The sequence below is a fragment of the Hipposideros armiger genome, unplaced genomic scaffold, assembly GCF_001890085.2.
Source record: "Hipposideros armiger isolate ML-2016 unplaced genomic scaffold, ASM189008v1 scaffold_356, whole genome shotgun sequence".
Taxonomy (NCBI): Eukaryota; Metazoa; Chordata; class Mammalia; order Chiroptera; family Hipposideridae; genus Hipposideros; species Hipposideros armiger.
This window is the reverse complement of record NW_017731706.1, coordinates 1,384,257-1,397,748: the sequence shown is the minus strand read 5'-3', so window position 1 is coordinate 1,397,748 and position 13,492 is coordinate 1,384,257. Positions and strand designations below refer to the sequence as shown.

General features: G+C 39.5%; 1 protein-coding gene across 1 annotated transcript in view; it reads left to right on the top strand.

The window, feature by feature from the left end:
• The first annotated feature begins 205 nt into the window (after positions 1-205).
• Positions 206-13,492, top strand: part of EPC1 (enhancer of polycomb 1) — an 82,128-nt gene continuing 68,841 nt past the window's right edge. The window contains exon 1 of the mRNA XM_019661606.1: positions 206-652. Within this exon, the coding sequence (XP_019517151.1) occupies positions 500-652 (153 nt within the window). The 5' untranslated portion in view covers positions 206-499. The remainder of the gene's footprint in view (positions 653-13,492) is intronic.

Below are 13,492 nucleotides of genomic sequence, written 5' to 3'. Positions count from 1 at the left end.
CGGTGCAGATAGTTTCCCTGCACCTTCGCCTGTCAGCAAACGGCGCTGGGAGACAGCGAGCGTGAGAAAGTGAGCGAGAGGAGGCGCGGAGAGTCGGCTCCCGGCGTCCAGGCGCCCCCTCCGCCCCGGCCGCCTACGGGCCCGCGGAGGGCGGGGGCCTCGAGCAGCCAGGCGCGGCCAGCGCGGCCAGCGGGCGCCGGGGCCCGCGCCGCTGCGCGATGCAGTGTGGGGAATGGCTGGGGTTGGCTGAAGAGCGCACAGTGGAGTTTTAATGTCCGCCATGTTGGCCATGGCGTATTGAAGAGAGAGAGCGAGAGAGGAGCGGAGCGGCACAGCCTCCCACCCTCCCGGCTGCTGTTAGTGCCCGGACGGCGGGCTCTGCGCTCCGCCCCTCAAGTCCCGGCAGCGGTAGGCGAGTGGGGACCGAACCCCCGGTTCTCCATGATCCCGCTGGCCGGGGCCGTTTCCCCAGAGCGGAGAGGTATCTGCTGCGCCTGAGATGAGTAAACTGTCGTTTCGGGCGCGGGCGCTAGACGCCTCGAAGCCGCTGCCTGTTTTCCGCTGTGAGGATCTGCCCGACCTGCACGAATACGCCTCGATAAACCGGGCCGTGCCGCAGATGCCCACCGGAATGGAGAAGGAAGAGGAGTCGGTACGTGTTAACTCCCCTGTCCGACCCACCGCCAGGCCCCGCTCCCTCTGCTGCCTGCGGCGGCGGCGGAGCAGCAAACCCACACAAAATGGCCGCCATCTTCTCTCCGCCGCCGACTCTCAGTCGCCGGCCGGGCCTTTACCCCGCCTCCCCCGGCCTCGACCCCCAGCCGCCGCGGCCCGGCGGGGCCTCCTGTGAGGCCACCCGCCGACCCCGGCCACTTGTACCCGGGTCCCACGGAGTTCGGGAACCCGAAAGGCACAAAGGGGTCACGTGACGAAGCTGCCGGCAGCCATTTTGTGGTCTCAGTTGTTGGGTTGGGCCTTGTGCATCCGGAGAGGAACGGGCTGGGTGGCGGTGGGGGTGCGGCGATCCGGGAGCCGGGGAGGACCCGCCTGCAGGCCGCTCCGCGGGCCGCTGGGTGGCGCTCTAGGGCCACCTCGGCCTTCGCGCGCTGCCGGCGCCGGGGAGCGCAGGTTCTGTGCACCGTGGGGCGTTTCAGTTCCCGCTGGCCGGGAAAGCTTGTGAGGCTCAGTGCGGCCCCCACGTGGAGCTTCACAGGGGCAAGTCATGTTGACTGCAGGTCTTTGAGGCTTATACCTCCCTCTCTGCAACGAAATGTCGAGGGCACTGTTTGTTTGCCCAGACGACTGACTTTCATAGCACTTACGACTTATTTTCTGTATCCTCGTTCAGGGACTTTTGCATCCATCCCTTCCCAAGTCTAGTTAGTCGGAGGACATGTAAACTGTCCCCGACTTTTTCCTTTGATCCTTGAGAATATATTGCAGATTTTTTTTATTTTATTTTTTATTTTTGGAGTACGTGGCTCTTCTTAAGACCTGTAACTTTATTGTTACTATTTTTTGTTTTTGTTTTTTTAAATAAAATTTAACTTCGCATGCTTTCTGGCTTCTCAACGTAGGGAGAGAAAACACCCAATTTAAGTAGCTGTTATAGATGTAAATTTTGAAAGAGGGACCTTTCTTATCCACAACGGAACTAAAGTGAATTCACTCACAGAAATCTTAACATTGAGATGTCTAATTTGGGTGGGTTTCCGTATATAAACGTTTACAGCTAATAGACATTTTATCATACCTGTGGCTTTACCTTGTTATGGAAGTTGGGTTCAGACACAAGGATAATAGAATCTTCCTCTCATTTCCCCCAGATCCTTGACAGTATAACTTGATGACTTCTAATCCTAAGGAATTGCATACCTTGGTTTTCAGGTACAGCCATTTAAACAGGGTGCAGTGTATTGACAGTTCAAGGAAGTCGAGGAGTCGCTGGATTTGTGTGCTACAATTTTGTTATGGAAAATTGTACTGTAATACCTCTATTGGTACTGTAAGAATTTTAAATGTAGAAATTATGCTCTGTAATGTTGATTTCGAAAATAAAGCTGTTTAAACTGTTTGGGTTGTTTAACCTTTTAAAGTAAAATAGTCTTGACAGTCGAATGTTACTTTTAAGAGTAGTGTCTCAAATCTAACTTTACAGATAAGCTAAGTGATAAGTGTATGTAGTAGTTGAGATTGTCTAGTGTAGTACTGACTTTCAGCACGTTATGAGACAGAACTCTTATTTTACTTGTATCAACATTAGAGTAGAATGGTGCCATTTGTTTATTTTTAAATAAGTGACTTGTTTTTAAAAATTAAAGTACTTGTGACTGCAGAATGTTGTCTTTTGGTTTTATTTTTGTTTCTGTTTATAAGTTTTACAGATAATACTTAAATTTGGGGTATTGGTGTTACACTGCCCTGGAAATTAATTTGTAGTTCTTGTTTTGCAGCCAAGAAGGGGGAGAACCCTGATTAAAGCAAGATAGCACTACAGTACACTTTAGGAATTTAGTTAAGTCTTGCTTTATTTAAGTCTTGGACAGGCCCAAGAGGTACAACCGGAAATCAAAGCTGAGATCAACTCAAGTAGCAATATGCTTGTTAAATATTACAGATAATTTTTGTTCATTGAAATATTTTGACATTTTATAGTGCAGTGGATCTCATTAGGTTGTAACACATGAGTCTTTTTGAGGGACATAAGGGATTTTTTTTTTCCTTCACACTACCTTTTTCTATCATCGGTTTCACTTCACATCCAACCAAAACTATGATCAGTGAAGCATAGACCTCAGGAATAGAAACTGAACTTAATAGAAGAATATAAACAGTACCAGGTAAACAGCTGTTCTATAGTCCTGTGGTTCATGCTGGTAGTAGTGGCTATATAAATCACAATGTTGAAAGCATGTTACGCAATTGTGAAAATGTATACTAAGCATAAATAAATGTAATTAAATTCTGATTAAACCTTAGAAAAACAAATTTTTTTTTAATAATTTGCTGGAGCATGATTTACTTATAAAGACAAAGAGTTAAAATAGACTTTTGCCTTTGACACATTAGTTAGGTGTCTCTTAGGTTGGAGTGACCTAGAACCTGAATTGTCTCATTTAGAAAAAGCAAAATTCTATCTTGATCATGAAAGATGGGGCAGTTTTTAGATGAGAACAGTTCTTTATACACCACATCATTAAGAAAGCATTTCATGATCAAAATGTTTCTGCAAAAGTGTGAAGTGAACTATACCTGGTAATCGTTACCATAGATTGTTTCTGTGGTAAACTTGACAGAGATTCTGGGAAAATAACACTTACTAATGTGTCCCATTTAACCAATTTTTATAATATAAGCTGAACACACTGACTTAATTAGGCATGCCTCTTAATTTTTAAGAAACAACTTTAGATACAAGTCCCCTCCTTTCCCCCAAAATTAATTTTTCTCAACTTTAGAACTTAGTTGTTAAGTCATTGATTATTGTAGTAGGATTGAAAAGCAACTTCAGATTATAATAAATTGAAGGACTTGGTTGAGTCATAGATGTTAGGGAGTAAATGTCTGAATTAGTATAATGTAGTACATTGTAATTTGCTAAATCAAAAAGTAAATCAATTTTCCTGAAAAGTTAAGGGTACTTGTTACCAACCGTTGGTTAAAACAGTAATTTTAAAACACAAGGTAGCATTTTTAAAAGGAGCAATAATACATGGAATGATACAGTTTATGATTCTAATTCTTAATTTGATAAAGGTTTTGATTTACTGAATTATAGAAGTAATTTTCAAATAGGAAGTCAATAGCTCTAAATATGAGATAAATGAGTCCCTTTAGGGCTTAAAAATTTCAGAAGTTTAAGCACTTGGGAAGGGGACAGATGTTACAACATTTTAACATTTTTATTTAAGATTATAGTGTTAGTTTTAAGGTCTTAACTTTAAAGTTAGAAATGTTAAAATACTAAGTTTAGTGCCACAGCTTCACCTTTAATTGAAAAGGGTAACTTTTATAAGATATCAGTACTATTGCGTATTTTTATTAAAATTGACCTATTTTGATTAAAATTGGAGCTTGTAATGTTATAATTCTCTTTTCTGAATACTTATCACTTTAGGAAAGACATTCTGAAAACATTAGTTTCAAAGTGATATTTAACAAATTGGAACTGCCTGGTTCCCATAGTGGTTTAGCTTCTTTGGTTGGGATGGGTGGGGTATGTGGCTCCATTTATTATATGGGGCAGAGAATTAACCTTTTTCTCTTACTTAGACTGGTTTGGGTAGAATATGTGATGTAATTAGAATGTTAATGATCATAGGGCCGGCCGAGTGGCTCAGTTGGTTAAGAACTCGCTCAAGAGTGTGAGCTCTGAGTAACAGCAGTTCGATTCCCGGCCCAAACTGAGTTGCAGCTGAGCTGCCAATAGGTGGCAGGATGGCTCAGCTAAAACAAAATAATAATAATAAAATGTTAATGATCATATTATATTGATATTACCTACAAAGCCACCTTTGAGACTGTTAGAATCAGGGTCTAACCATCACAATCCAATACCTTGTTTTAATAGGGTTCTAAGCAGATGAAAGAGTCTTATACACCTGTCTTCTCTTAAAATTATATCCTTCATTACTGGCTAAGTGTGCAATCTTATTAGACCCAAGTTAAGGACCGTTTATAAAGTAGGCAGGTTTTTGTTTTTAATTAGGGGGAAATTGGAAGTATGTATGTATCTGATAGATAAAAATTGTTCAGCACTACATTTTCAAAATGATAAAAATTGAGCTTTTTTATAAAAATAAGTTTAAATTACTTTAAATGATAAGTTTAAAAATTTGGTTTCTCATTTTTAAAAATAATCTTTTTTTCCTTTAAAATTTTATAAACCAAGATTTTTTAATCCAGATAAAATCACAGGTAATTGAGAAGCAATGATAAAATCTAGTTTCAGCTTTCTGTTGTGCCCAAGTTATTTTTGAGTACAAGTTTCTCCTTTTGGGTTCTAAGGGCTATAGTGAAATGATTCTGGAAGTCGGTGAATTCCCACAATGTGTATATAAAATTTTGTGATGATATATTTTTCTAGGGAGAATGTTGGTATTTGTCAGTTTTCTGAGGTGTATTGGTAATAGAGGGGCACAAAAAGTTCAAAGTTAAGATCTAATGTCTGGAAGTTTCAAACAGTCATTTTGGTTTTATCAGAATGGCAGTTATTATGTAGACTTAATAGGAGAAGGATAATTGAAAAATTAAGGGCTTCCGCAGAGACTGAGGACTCAACTACAAAAGGAACCTCTTGAAAACTATAGTACCTAGGTACCTGAAGTGTCATTAGCTCTTGTTTCAATTTACTATCTGATTTTGGTTTAAAATTTTGGATTGGTACCGTTTGTAATTATAAAACAGTAATCATGAAAACTAATGGACTTATGTACAGTGGTGTTTGTGGGTGCTTTAATCTGTAATGGAATTTGTGCTAAACTACCTTTTCTTTCTGTTAATCAATAGGACTTAAAAGTCCCATCTAAATTTAGGGTAGCTTAAATTTTGTAAACAAGGAATAATAACCTATGCTCACAAGTTCATGAATTTGTGGCTAGGATTAAATATTCAACCAACCACTCCTTAAAATGCACTAGGTTTCAGTTTTATCTTTTGCATTCTACTGCATCATGGTATGTAGTAGTAATGGTAAAGAAACAATTGGAAGATTGTGTGTGTGTATACGTACGTAATGGCAAGAGTTCTGTTTGTATATATGAAGGTATGGATTCTGACTGATTCCATTTTCCTGGAAAGTTAAGGGTACTTGTTTTCAGCAATTGGTTAAAACAGTAATTTCAAAGCACAAGGTAGCATTTTTAAAAGAAGCCGTAATACATGGAATGATGGTATACTTTGTAAATTCTACTTCTTAAAAGAAGTCAACCCACAAGGAAATGAGAATTTTATGTTTTAATTTGGGAATAAAATGAATTGTGAGTCTTTAAATGCAAAAAAATGGTATGAAAGAATGAAATACTTAATAGAACTAGATAGAGTGTCTTTTAAAGTCTGGTTTACATTAATATAACTTCTGTAGGATAAATTTATGGGGAAATCATTGAGAAAACAAGTGATTCAGATGTTTTAAACAACTTGCTAGAACTACTTTCAATAAATTAAAGCTAATTATGTTGTCTTCAGCACATTTATAAATCGTGGCAGATCCTTTTCTTGATTAATTTATTAGTTTAAGGCCTGTGATTATAGATAGTGATTTTGAGTGATTACAGTATTTTAAACCTAATGGGCGCCCATTTTTGCACCGTTAGATATATGAAGTGAGTTTCATTCACCAGCCCCACTGTGTAGTAGGTAGATGAAAAATGAAAAGAAGCTTGTAGTCAGTAAATGTACTCTGACCCATTGTCAGGAGTTTTAGTTTTAATGAGTGGGGACATAGTTCCTTAAAAGAAAATCCTTCCTCAATTTGTTTGTTGTTTTGGAGGTTATCTTTAAAAAGTTTTGTTCAGCTTCAGATATGCATGGTGACATCATTTGCTGAATTTTTCAACAGATTCTTAAAGGTTTAATTTCCTTCAGTATAGCAGGTACTGGCTGAAGAAATAGGGTGTGGCCTTAGAGTGAATCCAAGGGCAGAGATAACCTAAGTATTAAATGTCCTGTGGATAATTTAATGTAGGTTCAAGTGTTTTTATATATTGTTGCAATGAGTTAGTTTGATAATTTTGGAATCACAGGTAGCGGTTGTATATCCTCTGAGAAAATGTACTTTAGATTTTGTGGCCTTAGACAAGTTGGTTAACCTTCCTGAGTGAACTTTGTTTAGTCTCTTCATGTGTTGCTAACAGTCTTCTGACTGTTAGGAGGTATCTCTGAGGAGTGAATGAGGCAGTAGATGTAAAAATGCTATACTGATGAATTTCATTATTACCAAATACTACTAGAATGGCCTTGCTTTTTGTTGATGCTCAAAAACTACTTACATTTATACAATGCCTTGTATATGGGGTCATCTGATAGAAACATGTTAGATGTGTTCTCTGTTCCTTAAACAGTTGTATGATATATTGTGAAAAATTGTATCTTTAAATTGAGGTAATTATTAAGACACTGGGAGTTATTAGACCTAAGGCCTCATGCAGCTTCCAATGCTGTGTGTGTGTGTGTGTGTGTGTGTGTGTGTGTGTGTGCGTGCTCGTGCATGCATGCATGCATGCTCCCACTCACCCAGGTTTTAACTGCAAAATGAAGTAAAATAAGGTTAGTTCCATGTTGTAATAAATACATTGTTATCGGTATATTTAAATCTATTTTCATATGTATTTTATGTGTTTATAGAATCATTAAATCTTGAATTAGTTAATGACTTATTTGCATATTATATAAACATTATTTACACAGAACTAAAGTAGTCTGGGTGCATGGATAAGTGGTTCCAGTGTAGTCTAGGAAGTCTCTAAAGGATTTAAAGAATATAATACTATACAGTAGTCACCAAATGTTATGAGAATTTGAAATTAGAGCCCAAATTTTGTAGTGATGGTTGCAAATTCGTGCTTTACCCATAAGGCAATAGAGACTGAAGCGGGAACAAAATATAAATATGGCTATTTTGAACTCTTAACGCAAGAATTTGATCATTGTTCTAAAAGTTAAGTGAGGGTATTTGAGGTGAGGTATGTTGTACAAAGACTGAGAAATTACAGACAAATCCATTTTTCACTTTTTTGCAAATATCTGTTGCGTATTTGCTATGAGCCAAGGACTGTTAAAGGCCCCGTGGATACAACAGTGAACAAAAAGGAGTCCTTTTTTCGTAGATCTCACATTCTGGAATGTAGGCCCTGTGAGTGCAGGGGTTTTTGTCTGCTTTGTTCACTGATGTGTTGTCAGTACCTGGCACATAGTAAGTGTTCAATATTTGTTTCAGTGAGTGAATTCTAATGGGAAGACACAAAAACCAAAAAGCAAATAAATAAAAGTAAAAAAATATAACAACTCTTATGTGGCAGTGGAACAACATAATACAGAATTTCAGGTGGGACGAGGAGAATATAGTTTTCTTTGCATAGATGGTCAAGGAATATTGGACCTGAAATTTGAAGGGTGAGAATGGCCAGCCCTGTGAAGATCTGTATGAAGAATATTCCAGACAGCGAGACCTACAGATGCAGAGAGCCTGAGGTAGGAACAGAAGGCCAGTATGACTAGAACAAAGTAAAAAATGGTTGAGTATGAGATGAGGACCTCGAGGTAGTCAGGGGTCCATGTCTGGTAAGGTATAGGCAACTACAGGGAGTTCGGATTGTTTTGAAATGAAGCCATTAGAGAATTTCAGGCAAGGGTTTGACATGATCTGAGTACGTTTTTTCAAGATTATTCTTGCTACCATATGGAGAATGAGTCATATTGGGCAAGAGCTAGAGTGGCTTTAACTAGGGTGGAGACAAGAAATGAATGGATTTGAGGTATATTTTGAAGGTAGAACCAACAGAACTTGCTGATAGATTTGAATCTACTAGATGGAGAGAAAGAATCAAGGATTAACACCTAATTTTTACCTTGAGCAACTGGATAGATAGGTGACTGGGCCACTTACTGAGACAGGGAAGATTGGAGAAGGTAGGGTATAGGAGGGATGGACTTGTTCTGTCTAAAGTGCCTGTTACTCATCCATAGTTAATAGGGTATGTAAGAATGTAGTTCATTAGGGCAGTTTGCTCTAGAGGTGTAAAATTTAGGACTCGCAGGCTGGTACTATAAATTAGAAAGTCTTTGGTGTATAAATGATTTTTAAAGCTGTGCCCCGGGGCTCTGGTAGCGGAGGAGCTATTAGAAAGGAAGAAAATGAGTCTGAAAGTGTCTCAAGAAGGACGGACATTGGTTAACTATGTCCACTGGGAAGATGAGTAAGTGACTATTTAATTTGATTAGATGTGTGGTATTGGCTTATTTTGTTGAAGTGGTGGGAAGAAAAGCCCAATTGGAATAGAAGAACTAATGAACAATAAGGGGTCATAGCAAGCATACATGACTCTTTGGAACAGTTCTACTATGAAAAGGAGCAAAAAAAAAGTAAGGTGGTAGCTGGAGGATCAACAAATGATTTTTTAAAATGAGTTACAAAGTTCCAGCAGACACAAACGAAGGGAGGGAAGCAAAGCTGAGCTCTCAAATGCCCTAGTCACAATCTAGAGAGTTTCCAGCCTGCAAGTATAGGTAGGGGAGATCCCAAAGAAAGCCTCCTTAAGTTGAAGAGACAGAGTTCAACGTTTGGGGAGGCTGAAGTGGCTTCAGAGCAGGGCGCCAGAGATGCACAGAGTGGTCCACTTTAGTCTCTGGCTGAAAACATCTGTGCGGAAACTTCCAAGGCTGGGAGAAAGGCAACTGAAAGGAGGAACAGTTCTGGCAGCTCACAAAGGGCTGGGAATATGTTGTGTCCTCATAGCCAAAGTAGAAAGACCGCCTAATAATACACAGGGCATCAGATAAGAGTCCTCAGAATGGTTATTTCCTCAGTAGTGGGGCCAAATTAGCTCTAGACTACAGACTGTTCTGGACTCACCCTAACAAAGATCAGACACTAGCCTCCAAAGGATCAAATTAATTTCAAGTAATTTAACTTTCCCAGAATAAAGCCCAAAATGTTTAAAGGAATACTACAAGATCCTTGAACAACATAAAACTAAGTGTTTGGCACCCAGTAAAAAATTTAGCAGGCATGCAAAGAAGCTGGAAAATATAATTGATAACTAAAGAAAAAGTCAATAAAAATAGACATAGAAATAACCCAAGTAATAGAATTAGTAGATAAAAATGTTCAAATAGCTATTATAAATAAAAATATTATTTAGAACTAGTACAATAAATGTCATTAAAAGGGATAAAATGATCCTATCCCTTCTCCTACTCAAGGACTTTGCTCCTGAAAACTAGTTCCTGTCTTCTCCTGGGTCAATTTCTTGGAAGGGATGGACACTAATTAGAGAAGAAATACTTTTTTTAATAGTAGGGAAGGCAGATATATGAGAAAAAATGTAGATCAGTTGGTAGAGTTGGCAGTGGTAGGATGAGATAGTTCATCCTATGATTCTATTTTCTCTGTGAGGTATGAGGTGAGGTCATCACCACAGAGTGAGGGGGAAACCGTAAGAGAGACAACGGTATGTGTGGGAAAGCAAACTTCCTAGAGAAATGTAGTAATGTTGATGAATAACTAGCTGAGGGGTCAGTAAAGTGAGACCAGTCAGCTCACTTGGGCAGTTGAATGTAATTAGCATTCAACTTGAATGCAAGCACAAAGTAGGTATAAAATAGGGTTTTTCCTAAGGTTTGCCCAGCAAGTACAAAGGAGGAAGAGAGAGATGAGATTTAAAGTATTTGTGAGGTAGATTATCATGATAGACCATTATAGCTAAACTGACTAAGCAGGAAGAGAAACATCAGGGAGCTGATGAATAGTGGGGAAGTGGTAGGACTCACTGGAATAAGAAAGCTCTGTGGAGTAGATTTCTTAGTGTGGGAGTGCTGGAATAGGTGAAACTAAGTCAGGAGGGTGGTGGTTAAAGAGTGAGATGCTTGAATTTAGATTTCAGAGGTGGCACCATTATTAGTGAAGGCAAGATCTAGAGTATAAACCATGGGAGTGGTGGCTGAGGTAGAGAAAAGATGAGTGCGGGTGAGAAGGTCATGGTATTAGAGGTATCATCCATGTAGATGATGTCAGTAACAATGATGCCAGAAGTGCAGTATTAGTTGAGAAGACTGTGAGCTCTGTGACTGTAACCAAGAGAGTGTATATGACATGAGAGAGTGATGGCATGAACTTCTGAGGGGTTAGGAGTTCTGAAAGTACAACAACAAGGAGCTAGCAGTGGGAAGCAAGGAGGATGAACACCTAACCCATCCATAAGTATGTGGAACGTGGGAAAATAAACAGCTGCTTGAAAGGATTACAGGGAGTACTGTTTTGGGAAAACACTGCCATGCTTCAGTTAGGACAAGAAGATGAGAGAACAGTGAAAGAAGTTGAGACTATAAAGAGAAGTTTACAGATATATCTTTATTCTAAAGAACAGAGTGGAAGAGCTAGGGAAGGTTGGTAAAGGTGGAAGATTGGGTCAGATTAAGGGATACTGAGATGAGAATGGTGATAAGAGCCAGGGTGATGCTGTTAAGTCTTGGATTTTGTTGGTTAACGGATATGAAGAATGATGGGATTTATCCAACCTTCTTCAGATGCACAGTTTGAGATAACCTTTCTGCTAGATATTCTGAACTGTACGGGACCATTCCTGCAGCCAGAGAGGTGCCTAAAGGAAGGGCAGCCCCACTAGGTAGAAACTGGTGGTTCGATGAACTCCAAGGAGAATCTATCACTCCTATGGCACAGTTGTATAAATAACTTTACCTTGAAGAACCTTTGTACAGCACACTTGTTTGAGGACCCAGTAAATGGACCTTTAGGGTTGCTATTGAACATCTGAGCGCTCTCCTTCCGCTGCAGTGGTTCTCAACAGGGACTGTACCATTTTGTCACTCTCAGGACATTCTGGAAAACTGGGGGGATGCTTCTGATTGTCACAATTTTGGGGAGACACTGTTGGGGCCAGGAATAGTATAAATTCTACCATGCAAAGGATAATCCTGCAAAACAAAGAATTGCCCATGTGACTTTTGACTATACCACAGAACATTCCAGTAGGTCAAATTTCCAATTATAAATTACCTGAGTCTAAGACCTAATTCCACTTTACATGTAAAGGGTTTTTTGTACAGTTTGATATATACTAAAATTCCCAGGACTGCCACAAAATGTAAAATAAGAGAATGTTGTACTTTATTTTGTTTAGAACTTTTACAGAAGATGTTACCATTTTGGAAGTAACTTCAGCAATACCATTTGTGGTATTTGAGTCAACAGCAGTAGAGGCCTGCATAAAGTCTGGTTTTTTAGCTGGCATTCTCTGTAGACATGTAACCTGCGATTCCTTCATTTTGACTTCTGGATACATATCCCAAGCTTCACATGTTGAAATACATATTTTGTTATAAATTACTTTCCTTTTATTGGTTTTGTTTTGCAATTCGGTCCTTGGATTAATTGTTTGAAAAACATGTATAAGTAGAATAGTGAAGGATTTTTAAAAAGGGGAGCATTGGGTCTGATAGTGTTGAGAACAACTACTGTCCAGGATTTAAAGTATGAACTACTAAGTTCTGGTTGTGCTGCTTACCCCAGCTCTCTCTAAGTGTGTAAGAATTAAACAAGATCCCATGTAGTAAAGTGTATAGCGTGGTGCCTTATGTACAGCAGGTGCTCAGGTCTTTAACTTTATTTTAGTTTCACTTTTAGCCCTTGAAGGATAGAAATGTGTTTTTAAGATAGGTTTAAATTTTTTCAGCAAATTTCCATCATAAGTGATTTTTGTTATGGAGTGTTTCGATAGTGGGTGGTACTCATTTTTATACATATATAGTTGTGTTTATGATAGACCGTGAGATACTAAGCAAGGTATCAAAAAACATGGCCTTAAGTAGGGAAGGATGTCAACTCAGCTGGATTGTTTTCTCAAATACATGCTTGATTTCCCAGTGGATACCTGAGATATGTAAAATGTGTTTTGAGGAATTTGTCAGCTGCCACCAAAAAATTTATTTTTTTCGCACTTTTTAAGAGGTTCTGTACATTTTAGCGATTTTTACAATAGTTCTTAAGGCTGCCCTTCATGTAAATGCATTTGGATCAAGAATTCCTGTTAAAAGGTTAGGATGCCCTCTTTATTCTGAAAGGTTTGTAATTTCTTCTTAACTGGTCTCCCACTCTAGTTTTCAAATTTCCAACCCCATCGAAGTTACCAGGTTGATCTTTTAAAAATGTGAGCCTGGTTGTTACTTTGATATCTAAAAACCCTTAAATTGTTTCTTTTTGTGCTAGAATAACATGCAAAAACTCCTTTGGGATTTACTGACCTCTGTCTCCACTTCCAGTCTTTTCCCTTTCCCTTCCTTAAGCCCTGTATTAGCTATGTATTGCTGCATAACAAATTATTCCCAAACTTAGCAGCTTAAAACAAAAAACACTTTATCATATCAGTTTCTGAGAGCTAGGGCTCTAGGAGCAGCGTGTCTGGGTAACAGTGGCCCAGGGTCTTTTACGGGGTCCTAGTAAAGTTCCTGCTAAGGGCTGCAGCCTTCTAAAGGCGTCACTGAGTCTGGAGACTTAACACTTCTGAGCTCACTCACACACTTGGTAGCAGGCCTCAGTTCCTTGCTGACTGGAGGCCTCTGTTCATGAGTGTCTCCATGTCATCACGGCATAGCAGCAGGCTTCCCCAGAGGGAGTGATACAAAAGAAAGAGCACAGGGCCGGCCGAGTGGCATGATGGTTAAGAGCTGGCTTGGGATGCCAGAGGGCCCGGGTTCGGATCCCACATATGAGGGCCAGTGACACTGCCCTCCACAGCTAAGATGCTGAACAACAGCT